This window comes from Melanostigma gelatinosum, assembly GCF_949748355.1.
Source record: "Melanostigma gelatinosum genome assembly, chromosome: 10".
Lineage (NCBI taxonomy): Eukaryota > Metazoa > Chordata > Actinopteri > Perciformes > Zoarcidae > Melanostigma > Melanostigma gelatinosum.
Window position 1 is genome coordinate 20,648,027 of NC_136643.1, and position 13,337 is coordinate 20,661,363.

The following is a 13,337-nucleotide window of genomic DNA, read 5'->3' on the forward strand; positions in this document are numbered from 1 at the left end:
TTTGTGATAGCTACGTGAATAAGGAGTTGCCTTGCATGCAGTTTTTGAGCTGGAAGGTTCTGCTACAATTGTTGCAAACTGAGTTAAAAATAATATGGCATCTCACACAGGGAGGCTAATGGGCGCTTATTGTATTCCACTATCACTTAATAGGGCTGTAAACTACGGCAAAGTAAAAACAAAAGTGCTGTGTTAGCCTAACCCACTGGCTTTTTGCTCCAGGCTTCGTAAAGTTGTTTTGACAGCTCCCACAGCTCCCACTCTCTGCACAGCAACCATTCACTGTTCATCAATGTTGGCAGACGTTCCTCAACCTACTGAGGCTCTGACATTTCTGAACCCAACGACAATAACTCAGCACGGTTAGCATCCGCCCGAACTGCTCTCTCCTCGACTGGTCAACAATATTCAAGCGATAGCGCCCTCAGAAAAGCAGCCTGAAACTTAGCTTTGAGACAGTCACTAATGATTGACAGCCACATACAGGGAAAACATGAATTAGTGACCCAGGCTCGTCAGAACCCGCTTTGATGTTCACAGAGATATTTTCCAACTGGCCTTGTTGCGTTTACCCGCCAGCTTTGTCTTAAAAGCTGCCCGCACAGAGTGGATGGGGTTATTAAATCTTAAATAAAGGCGAGGACTTCTCGCTTTTTTGTCTCCATCTACCTGAATAATAACGGTGAAGAACATTAATTGGTGGGTGGGCGAGCAGAATAGAAATGATGTGGAAATTGCATGCAGGGGGCAATGGTATTATATCTGAGTAAGAGCCCAAACTACAGAACCCTGTATTAATAATGCAAAAGGACCCCCAGGGCAGCCATCTATTTGCAGATCCACATGTAGTTTCACACATATACACACACACTCAAGTTGTGTATTTGTATTCATGTTATCATACCATTTTTTCTTTCGGCACTGTTTCCAGGTAAAGCTTTGTGAGCATTTTGCTAATTTTGTTTGCTAACATATTCATTAGTCCTTTGTGATTCTCAAGCAGAACAGTGTTTAACCCTTAGAGACCCACATAGACACATTTTTAACGTCAATGTGTTTTTCAGAGCATATTTTACTTTATGCTTATGCTGCTCATTTTACTTCCTCTCTGTTTTTTTTATGATATTAAGATTCTTAGTTCTTTGGTAAAGGATTTTGTTCGATAATGTGTTTCCATTTTGTTGAATGGTTATGTGCTTTGCACCTTCGGGCCACAATAGTCTTTTTAAATGGCATTTATTTGACAGTTTGAATGTGTAATGGTACCTTTACAAACTTGCGTAACAGGTAGGGCTATAATTAAGACGATGTTGGGATTTCATCGACCTGTAAACAATAGGTTTGATTTCTCTGTACTTGGCAAACTTTCAAAATTCTTAGACAAACTCAGACAAAATTCTCCAGTCATTCCTGTAAAAGTGAAACAAGAACTACATATTTCCTTAACTTAAAAACTTTCCACTTAGCAGTTACCATTTAAAGTTGTTAAACATTATCTTGGTGTATGTCATTGTCCATTTTCACCCTACAAGTGAAAAATAGGTATCTTATTTGCATAACAGTTACACTGGTACTATAAATGGTAAGACACAGTACTCGGTGTCCCTCCCTCTAAATGTAGGTCAGAGAGGTTGATTTACAGATGATGTGGCGCTTTCCATGTTTCATTTCATGCCCACTTATATAAAGCACGGATGCCTGAAATAATTACCTGGGACGGGAGCCGAGCTGAGCAAAAACTTTATATTTCCCACAGCTTGAAATCTCACTGACAATAAAAAAAAGTTGTGTAAACTACAATCAGTACAATTCCTTTTTAAGAGCAGCAGCCTCAAGATCTTAGCTCACTTTGTGTAGGACATCTTTGACAATTAAGGGGAGAATAAGAGGGGACCGACAACGCAACCTGGAATTAGGCCGCAGAAAATACGGATTTAAGAACCTTACATATTGTTTGGAAAATTGAGAAGGCACAGAGATTTGTTACTGACATAAGACAGAGATGTGTTTTGTAAAATGAACCAACGGATTTATTTAAGGGATCAAAAAATAATCAAATATGCAAGGACAGGAGCTGCTGGGGAGGAAAGAATATTAATGGACAAATGAAAATAACTGAAACCAATAATGGATTAAAATAATTAGTTTCCACAATCTCAGCTAAAACGGCCTGACTAAAAACTCTAAAACCATAACAATCTTTAATCTGCTGAAATGTCCTGCCCAATGAAAACTGAGCAAAGCTCAGGGAATCTAAGTTGAGACCACTGGTGGGGAGGCAGACGACACTGAGAAGCACCCATGTGCTACCGGTTACTCACCTCAGGTGCAACACGTTAATCCTCACAACAGAAATGGTGCAGTCTACACTCGTATCCCTGTGCTTTTACATGCATAAGATGTAGGGACCTCGCCATGGGTGCCTATAGCCTCACAACAATGGCACTCCACTTCACCTAAAGAAAGAGGAACAAATACAAAAAACAAAAGAAACTAACCTATTTGGTTTAACAATGTAAACAGGTGCCTTTTATAGTTTGGCCCTGATTAGGGCGTTATTGGGGAGGAGCCAGCCTTAGGGCTGCCTTCACAAACACTACACTCTGTGCTGCATTCACTGCATTGGTGCTAGAGAAGAATTCCCCACCACCTTTGACAAAATAAAAAATATAAACTTAAGGCTATTACAAATCGTAATTACAAGTTCTTTAATTTGTTACTATTTATTGGGACATACATCTCCTATACACCTGATTGTATCTAGAATAAACCTACACCTGGCATTAACATGCGGCAACAGTGTCAACACTGACATCCCCCCGCCCCCATGATCTATTTCCATGTCACAACTGCACACCTCATCAGGACCACAACATCCTTCTCCAGCCTGACAGAAAATGGTAAACAACCCGAGACAAGCAGAGCATGTCAAAGTGTGCTCTGTGAACTGCATTTACACTTTCTCTTTCAGTGTGATCAGAATAAAAACCCGCTCACCTCTTGAGGTGGTCCATGTAGTTGGATCACAATCACTCTGTTTTAGGAGTATTCACATCAGCCCAGATGCACAGTAATGCCTGTTTTTATGTTGTACTTTCTCTGTTCTTACATACACTTGTGATTTTATGAACCCCTTACCTGGATTTGGATTTAAAGCCTACCTGATTGCTTTCTGGTCAAGTCTAGATACAGGAAATGTAATGTGTCGCATTGTGATTTATATCAAGCTGATGTCTCTGTTTTAATTGACTTATCTTAACTTGCCTTCCTCAGGGAACGACGTGCCAGTGGCCCACTGTGTACACTCCCCTCCCCCCACAGAGGTGGCCTGCGAGGTGGCCTGTCCTGCAGACTGTGTGGTTGGCTCCTGGTCTCCCTGGTCACCCTGCTCACACAGCTGTGCCACCAAGACAGCAGAGGGTCGACAGAGCCGCACTCGCACTGTGCTGGCCATGCCGGGGAAAGGTAACGCAACTTCCCCTATGACTTCTTTGAATCTTTTCCAACCTGCTGTTTATTGTTGTAACTTTATTATTACTACCGGTAGTTATTTTCTGTGTTTATTGCCGTTGTGTTTTTGTGCAGAACTTCCCAGATATCAGTTTTCAGTCAAACAAAATGTCACAACAGGGTTGTTGTTTTATTTTCCTCAAATATTTCATTACAAAATATGCCTTTTTGTGAGTGGCATTGCTGCAAACACTTTATATCATAGCTGTCATTTAGTGTGTGATTCTGTTAATTACATACAAGATACCCACTAAATGCTAAGAAGTGTGAGTACAGAGATTTATATACAAGGGAAGAAGACGAGGTTAGGGATTGTCATTCTCAGCTACATAATACATATTACAGTGCTGTGATATCTTCACTGGGTTTGGGAAACCAGGTTGACAAAACTGAATCTGGAATACATACAAAGCAGGTTTGATATAATTTAAGGCCACATTAGCTGCTTCTAGCATAACACACTTGAATCTCCAACTGAACTGCCTTTGCTCAAGTTGCTGAACGTAGACGCCCGATTTTAAGCAAAAGTGCAACGCTAAATCGGTGGAGTAGTCTTCTTATTTCCCAAAATACTTCCAAAAACTGCTGTGGTACAGTAACAACATTGCAGGATGTGTGATATTGATATTGTAACTGGGAATCAAAACCAGTAAACTGATTTAAAGTTCAACTCTGTAAACAAAAAAACAAAAAAATTGCTTCAGCCAAAGCCTTTACCAGAGTGCTTTCCCCAACACTGTGGGATTACTTTGGCTCCTGTTTTTGTAGATATCAGAGACAGACATTTTTCATCTCAAACACATATGAGGTTTGAGTTGACCATCCATTATCAAGGAGTCTTTCTCTGGCCAGTATTTTTCTGCCTACTCCAAGTGTTGTGTTTTTAAGTCAGACAGCGGAGTCTTGGAGTCTTGGCAGCCAGCTACTGCCCATTAATCCCTGTAACCAAACGCATATCTAGAATAACAGCTGATGAAAGAATCTCACAGCTTCAGACAGGTTGCACACTGTGTTGATAATTATTGTTATGCTAGCCTCGCAGAGGTGTGTGTGTGCGTGTGTTGTAATTGTGTTCATCTGCCTGCATGTTGTGTGATAGTATGGATGTGCTGGATGATGCAAAACAGACTGGAAGATGCAGGAGTTTCTTTGTGGTTCACTGACAAACTCGACCGAGCCCTTCTGCGAGTTACAGTTAGCTTTAGGACAATTACTTCTCTCCAAGATGACACCTATGAGCCCACTTCAAGTGAAACTGTCCCCAGTTTTGCATCCATGTAGATTGGACGGATTCTAACCGATGTAGTGCCAGTACACATCAAGCATAGTGTTAAATCTCAGCACACCCAGTCATGTGCATGTGTGGTATCTGAGCATGCATTTGATTCACATGTTTGTACATGTGATACATGATCAAAATAGTTACCTGCATGATGTCGTGGTTTCCAGTTTTTAAAATGTTCTTAAGAAAATAGTTTTATTTTATTTGACCATGACCATTTATTTGACCATTCATCACATATTTGGATGCACTCTACATGTGAACATTTGCCTCAGCATGATCTCATTGAACTGCAAGTCATGGAAGCCAAAATGATGAGGGCGGGCACAATGAGAACAGGGAGAATCTGAAGGAAAAAAAACACAATACATTTTTGTCATTTCTGCTGTGGTAGCCTACTGTTCTGCATTACCATACACACCATCTTGGTGAATACAGAATTGTTTGACAGTATGTGTCCAAATAATGACGAGATATATACCACAAGGACACAGGGAGCAGGATATTCTAAGAGACTGTTGTTATGTGTCTGAGGGCAGTGTGTTAATTGGACTGTGAAATATGTTACATTGACCTTACTGTGACTTTTCATTTGTAATTCAAACTTGCTGTAACTTGTAATGTGTCTGCTCAGCTAACCCGAACAAACATTTGTTTTGTCGCAAAGCAGCCAGCGGTCAATGATTATATTAGCATTTGACTTCCAGCAGCTAACTTCAGCTTGTTACTTCAGGTGAAATGTAGGTGACATGTACGCTGCATAATAATGTTGCTTTTCTTTAGACTAGTACTAGTTTTAGTTTGCTCAAAAACACAGCCAAACACTGAACTGAGCCATACTCAGCTTTTTTTTTCCAGAATGCCAAATGTAAGACCTACACAGCAGTCCTCACGCCTTTGATTCTGTGGTTATTTCCTGTGTCGTTGTGGCTAGGAGGGAAGGAGTGTCCGGCAGCGCCAGCCCTGGAGCAGTGGAGAGTCTGTAATGACCACCCTTGCATGGTGTTCTACTGGGAGGCCTCCGCCTGGGGTCCCTGTGTTGAGGATGCCTCCATGGATCTCAATGGCACCAGCTCCTGGAATGGCACCTCTACATGTGCTATGGGTGTTCAGATCAGCAAAGTGAGCTGCATGAAGATGAACGTTGGACCCGTGACAAGTAAAAGGTACGCTCTCCGAGCAGGCTGACTGACAGCAGACATTTACTGAACCAAAATAGTATTCACGTCCGCGTTATTGGGAAGAAATCAACCGCGTTCGTAGGCCCATATTGATTATTTTAATTTATTTGCCCGCCCACCGTGGCAAGTGAGGGGAATCTGCCTGTAGGGAAACATCGCAGACTGGGAACCTTGATCAATCAATATAGATAGGGTCAGTAAGTTCAAACCACACATGCAGTGGGGCATTTGTGTGTTTTAGTTAGCTGTATTTATGCAGAGTACGCTTCCCTCAAAGCACAACAAAATGCGGGAGGTCTCCGCCTCACGGAGTCAGTGTAGATAGTTATATTCAACATAATAGAACAGTATCTGTTCTGTGGGATGAGCGAGTGAAGGATGTCAAAGACACTTCACAGCACTTTCAGTGCGGATTGGTCAAGCAGAACACTGTGCCATGGACATAATGCGCAAAAATAGATAAACAGCAGCGTGTTTTTTGGGGGGTTTAGAATGAATATTCAAACATTCTTATGATAGCCCTACTCTTACGAGATCGGGAGCATTTATATTGCCTCTCAACGGCACTCAACGTGGCGATGGCTGAGCCGGCGGCTCGCAGCTAACGGTGCTAACAGTGGTACCAGTGCAAACTAAGGCTAAAGTGCCAGCAGAGCTAACAGAGTTTACCTGAGGGGGAACTGGGTGGGAAAAACGTCTTCGGTGTAATTGGCTGTAACCATCGTATGAACACAGTGCAGAGCGGCGGCTCACATGCACTAAACGCATGCACGGCCGACCAGGCTGTGTCAACAAAGCAAGGAGAAGCTCGGATAACAACACATACAGAGGAGGAACAACTTTCGCTGGTCAAGTAGCCATTACTCTACTTTATCTCTACAAAGCAAATAGTTTTTGGCTTCTATGTTAATGCTCTGAATCCCATGTATATGCCTTAAAATATGAACGAACATATCTATTCTTGAGTCATTATGCCCGGATATGAATGGCACTTTGTAACAGAATATTTTCTTCCTCCGTCCCTGAATCGGACCCTGCTACTTTGCTGAGTTGATACTAGAAAATGAGTCCCAAGAGAAACGAATGAGAGATTATCAGTGAGGAGTAAAACAGCTCTGTAAAATCTCGGGGAGGAGGTGAGAAGTGATCATGTTTCCCTTAAAGAAAAAACGCTTATGATTAAATATCGTTAAAGTATTTTACTTGAAGATGTGCTTTCACTTACGGACAAATGACCCAGAGGACTTGGTCTACTGTTAAATTATATCCGAGTTTTGTATATTGAGCATCCTTTAGTGTTTTCTGCCTGAGTTTAGTATTTCTTTTTGTGAACCTGAGATTCATTCAGCTTATGCTCCGCCATTATCTACTCCTCTTTCAGCAACACAATATCAAACACTGCTAAGGGCTTTTGTGCTGTCACTGTAATGATGTTATACCCAACACCAGGAAGATCGATTTATGAATAATTCACAAAGTGTGCCCTTCTCCAGCACGATATAGTATTGACATGGCCATAAAGCGGGTTCTGGAGAGGCTTGTTTTCTTATGAACGTCCTATCTCCCACCACAGAGGCTTTAATGAAAGGTATCATTTCTGCTCCACAACAGATCTGGCCTGTACAGTAAGTTGTGAAGTCAATCATTACTTTGCTATTCATCTATGACTGCAGTGTATTCATGTAATGGAAAAGCACCAAACACATGCTATTCAGCTGATTCTGACTGTCAGTAACAAGTTGCTGGGCCTTTCTGCTCTCTTTCCATGATGTGCAGACATGATCAGGGTTTTACTGTCTCGAACAGCAGATATTTTGGCTTAACTTCCCAAGCCTCATTTGATAGGATTAATATTCAGAAGGCAGATACACTGTGCCTGTTTCCTAGACTTAAACAGGACAGCATAGAGCTAGATAGAAGAGTTCAGACTGCCATTTCCATTGCTTTACCCTTTGTTCATCTTCGATTATGTTTGAAATACAGGATTGTCCTTAATATCTTTAAATCTCCCTGAGTATATTTGATGTTGTACTTGAGAAGTGTCACTTAAGTCAGCAAGCATCTCAGCATTTCCTGCTGAGCAATAATCCCCATGCTGCAAACCGGCTCAATGAAAGGTTCGTGGGTCTGTCTTGGTATTAGTACAGAGCCCTCAGACCTCACACTAGAATGATTTTGAGTTTCATTTACGCTCCCCTTTCACACATAAAGCAGTGGTAATAAGAGTAAACACATAAAGTACTCACTCCATGCTACATATTCATATTTCCCCATGAAATATTCAGTATTTAACCAACTCTGGATCATATGAAATTGACAAATTAGGTATTTGATTGCAATTATAACAATCAACAATGTGCGAGAGACATTTAATGTTCCAAACCATGTCACAGTGGAACACCGTGAACATGACTGTAGTCTGATGGCGTACTTCACAGTATTCCCCCAGCTGCTCAGCTGCGTTGAAATGCCCTCTGGCATGCATCTCTGCAAAGAGGGAGACAGAAGAAGAGGGATAAAGTCGGGGAAGGATGGGGTTTTATGTATCTTGCCTCCTTCGCGTTGGTATACTTTGATCTCAGTCCTGTGCGTGCTGGCTTTCTGCAGTCGGTAGGATGTGGCACCATGCTGGAGCTCTACTGAGACCTGGATCTGGTTGTCGGGAAAAGGAAGTCACTCGCTCTGAAATGGAATTGGGATGTCTCAGTGTGTGTTTGTGTGTCGAGGATGGGGCGTTCGGCTGCTTGTTGATAAAGACATCAAAGCTCATGACTTATTTGATTTTACATAGCTGCATTAATCAGTACCACTTCAAGGTTGCGCAAGGAGCAAAATACAACATAGCCAAAGGCTCCATGACGGATATGTTCCACAATATATGTAGCAGCCTAAATACACAGGAAATGCGTGGTTATTTTCGATCTATCTTAAAACAACGAAATTGGTGAAAGTCGGGGGCCGCTCTTTAAAACCTGGTAATGGTGTCCTTGGCGTGGCAGGAATGATTCATTGGTAAACAGTTTGCATATCCTCACTTTTCTCAGGTTTAATTAGCAGCCATGCTGTGGACTTTGATTGATTTTTCCCTCCGAGAACACTCTGTCTCCTTGGTGGCAGCAACATGAAGACTTCTGCGGCTGCTCTCTACATGTGTATTGGGTGATAAATGCACTCATCTGATTCGCCCCTACTTTCAGCTAAAATCCTGGAAACAAATGTGGTTGTAATCTGTAATCCCATATGTCATTCCACAACAAGAGAGCTGCAACTATTTATATATTTTTAATGTTGTCATTGATTTGTAAATGCAAGTGATTCTTGAAGCTGCATTTATGGATTATTTCTGGCTACCCGAGGGCAGTGGAAGAAGCTGAAAACACTGCATTGACCTTATGAAGTTAATATACAGTATGTTAGCAATCGAAGATTGTTTTTATGAAACTAGAAGACACATGAATTGGGATGGATTAAAAATACATTTCTGATACATATCTGTCTCTTTAGCTCGTTACACCAGCTAGTCACCTGACATTGTCTGCTGTTTGGAAATGGGCCCGGTAGTGTACAGTATAGGTTTTTACTTTTGCGGCTGAGGAGGTTGATGAGAATGGCGTTGAGGGGTGTAATTCCAAAACAATGATCCAAAATACAATCGTGTTCTCTCCGCGGTGAGACACACTGCAGAGCTGGGTGATAATTATTGGTTGATTTGTCACTTCGAGTAACCCCTTTCACATGACACACAGTGTATTTGATCCATTGATGACATAAAACATTTGTATTTGCGTGTAGATAAAATATTATTTAACTGTAAAACAAACTGCTTGAATAGTTGCAGTGTTTTTGTTCCTTTTCATAGAGCAATATTTGGACCCAGGGAAGGAATTGAATGTGTGAGAAAACTGTAATTTTTTACATTTGTCCCCCTTTTTTCCTGAGCGTGCAGGCAGGAGGACATGCAATCAATCATGCTTTCCGTGGGGAGATGTGTGATGTCAAGGGCAGGGCAGTTGTTTCACTGCCCTGTCCTGTTAACAGCGAGACTCTGGACGTTTATCACTCCTTGCCTGGGGGTTGAAGATAATTTAAGACCTCTGTTTTGTTTGTTTAGGTGTTCAGATTCTGCTCGTCCAGAAACCGTCCGACCCTGTTTGCTCCCCTGCAAAAAAGACTGCATTGTGACACCGTTCAGCGAATGGACAGCCTGCCCATCAACCTGTGTGCCAGGTGACTCTTCTCATGAATTTCCATTAACTATATTTATTAGGGGTGTAACGGTTCACAAAACTCACGGTTGGGTTCGGTACGATACAGTGGAGCCACGTTCGGTACGTTTCGGTACAGTAGAAAACTATAAATGCCAGAGAAATGTACTTGATTTTAAAATATATTTATTCATTACAACTAACATCATGAAGTTATTCTTTGACTTTGAACAATGATGGAACTATACCTGAGTGACCCATCTTCTGGGGTGTCTTCTTAGCAACACATAAGCATAAAAAACAAAAACTGCTCCTTCATGTTATGTAGTATTGTTACTTACATCTTGCAAAAGAGATTTTTAATCTCAATGGGACTACCTGGTTAAATAAAGTTTTTTTTTTTGTTGTTTTTATTCAAACGTATTCGGTTCGTCATGCGTACCGAACCGTGAGCCTCGTACCGAACGGTTCAATACGAATACGCGTACCGTTACACCCCTAATATTTAGTGATGCCCCGTCTATTAGCTCCACGGTATTTTAGAAAACCTATAACTATTGCTAACTAGTGGCACAGGGTTTTTGTAAAATAGCAACATTTATGTCAAGGTAAATTGGCACTGTGTAATGGTAGAGTGAATCAAAAAGACTCTGGGTTTTAGACTGTTTTGCAGAGTAAAAGCTATTACTTTTGCTTTTTTGGGAAATGTGTTATTTTCTAATCTTACAGCGGTTGATTGATAAATTGAGAGCATAATTGGTAGATTAATCCAAGATGAAAACAATAGTTGCAGCGTTGCACAATACAATAATAATTGAATTGTTGTGGATCGTCACAGTATCAAGAGACACGAGGCACATATGTTGTAGTAGTACAGTGCCAAACACTTTGTTTAAATATTCAAAAATGTTGCCATACAATTATGCTCTCCCTTGATGTCTCTGGTGTATTCAATGATTACATTTAAGTGTAAATGACAGTGTTAACTGTCCATTACATTAAGCCGACACGTCAAGAGGAAAATGGAATTTTAATGGGTTTGAATATGTGTACTGTAAGTATCTTGGAAATCAAAAAGTGTGTAATTGTTTTTAAAAGAATCGAGCAGGCATCTCGCCTCTGTAAATATGCTGTAGACCATTGGGTCCGCTGATGATGTAATCACCTTCTTAATTGCACCATTTTCAGTGTTCAGTAATTAGTGTTGTGTAATGAGCCTTGGAGCGTGAGCCAAATGAAGCCATTACAGTGTAATGGTGTCCAAAAACAGCCACAAGGGCGAGCAAATCAGCATCAGATCAACTTTGAGATATTCGACCGCAATGGCGATATCGTGTCGCTGTTTATTTGGTGTCCCAGACATCCGCCATTTGTGTCAGTATCGTTTCACTTTCTGTTGCTCCTGGAAACAAAAAGTCACTTAAAAACCGTGCAACTAATCTGCCGCTTTTTGTGAAGATTGTGTTTCATGTCCAACAGAAAACGCAACCGCCGCCTTGGAGTCGCGATACAGAACCATCATTCAGAGGTCTGCTAATGGAGGTCAAGAGTGCCCTGACACACTGTTTGAAGAGCGAGAGTGTGAATCACTTCCTGTGTGTCCAGAGTATAGGTAAAAACACCAAGTTCAATGACACCATTTTCCTTTCCTGTCCAAGGATAAGGCATCTGCTCGATAATACCACAGGCTGTGTGTAACCGAAGGGTGCATCATTGTTGTGTATTACTTGAGATGTCTGCCTGTGCTTTTGTGATGGCATTGACATCAGATACCATGGCATTTTGACACATACTTTTTTTTACTGCTGCAGAAAAAAAAAGCGAAATCAGATGAAAATGTAGCCATTTATGATGACAAATTATAGTTTGTCCTGCCTATACGGAGGTTGGATGCTGTCTGCGTGTGTGCCAGATCAGCAATTGCAAACCAAACACGGAATAACATTGTTGAAACATTTGCCTGTTGTGTAAAATAAGCAATCCCAAAGTCTGGCTGCTCCTTGTGCTTCCATGTAGTTGGAGAACAAACAAGTGGCACAGCTGTAGCTTGGTTCCGGATTCTGTTCGACGTGGATTATCTGGACCAGAAGAAGCCTGTGGGAACGGTTTAGAAACAAGAGGCAAGTTTTCTTTCTCCTCCTACTGTGATGTCACCATGTTAAGCTTTGTTCCTCCGTCTATTTGCTCTGTACTTGTTTAATGAGACCTAATAGCCCTTTCAGAACTGCTCCTTTAACAAGCAAGTGATGGAAACATAAAAGTCAGAGGCAATTTGCACAGGTAGTGTAACGAGATGAACCTTTCCGTCTGTTGTCTTGATGGTCTCATCACAGCACTGGTTTCCTGTTAATGAATGCAGCCAGTCAGATGGCCACGAACACATCTTAGCAGCAGGTTGAAAGAAACAATCAGCCTTGTTACAAACCATACACAGACTTCTGTGAATGGATTCACACCATAACGTTTAGAAACTTGTTCAGCTCACACAACAGAGTCTTTCGTTGAAATTGTGAATAAGTGCTTCTTGGCTGTCCTTAAGTCTGACTTTTAGAGAGTGCTACGATTCACAGAACACAAATTAATAATGGAAATAAACTCTCTGCGAAGAAGGAAACCATTAAAAATGTTACACAATAGGAGCAAAGCCATGCACAGAAATGATCTCTAATTCACATAAATAAACTTCTTTTAGCGGTTTAAAGTGCAACTGTGTTCCCCCAAATGGATACTTATATTTAGACATATTATGTAACAAATGTTTTCATTACTAATAAAGAAAGCCTCCACTGTAAATATCTCTCGATTCCCTGTGTTTTCCCAGCAAAATATTAGCACATAAGGTGCACTGCATGTGCATTTGTAAATTGACACGTATGCTTTATAAAAAGAAATACATTCATAGATTTGCAAAAATATATTGATATAATTATATTTCTGGACAGATATCACATTTTGTTGTTGTGATGAACCCGCACCTGCACTAAATAATGTATCTGACAATGTCAGTGATGTACAGGCTGTACATTGCTGTACATACATACATTGCTGTACATACATTGCTGTTTCATTGAAGTATAATTTGCATATTCTAAATTCCTGCTAAACAGATTCAAGAGGTTTATTCTTCCCTGCTTTATCTGTGTAACTGTCTTTATGTCT

At 41.0% G+C, this 13,337-nt stretch overlaps 1 protein-coding gene across 1 annotated transcript in view; it reads left to right on the plus strand.

Annotated features, from left to right (window-relative positions):
• Nucleotides 1–13,337, plus strand: part of thsd7ba (thrombospondin, type I, domain containing 7Ba) — a gene marked incomplete at both ends in the record, with an annotated part of 97,057 nt that overhangs the window by 43,039 nt on the left and 40,681 nt on the right. Inside the window, 5 exons of the mRNA XM_079276516.1 lie at nt 3,274–3,465; nt 5,727–5,958; nt 10,085–10,200; nt 11,658–11,790; nt 12,195–12,298. Of these exons, the coding sequence (XP_079132642.1) occupies nt 3,274–3,465; nt 5,727–5,958; nt 10,085–10,200; nt 11,658–11,790; nt 12,195–12,298 (777 nt within the window). The remainder of the gene's footprint in view (nt 1–3,273; nt 3,466–5,726; nt 5,959–10,084; nt 10,201–11,657; nt 11,791–12,194; nt 12,299–13,337) is intronic.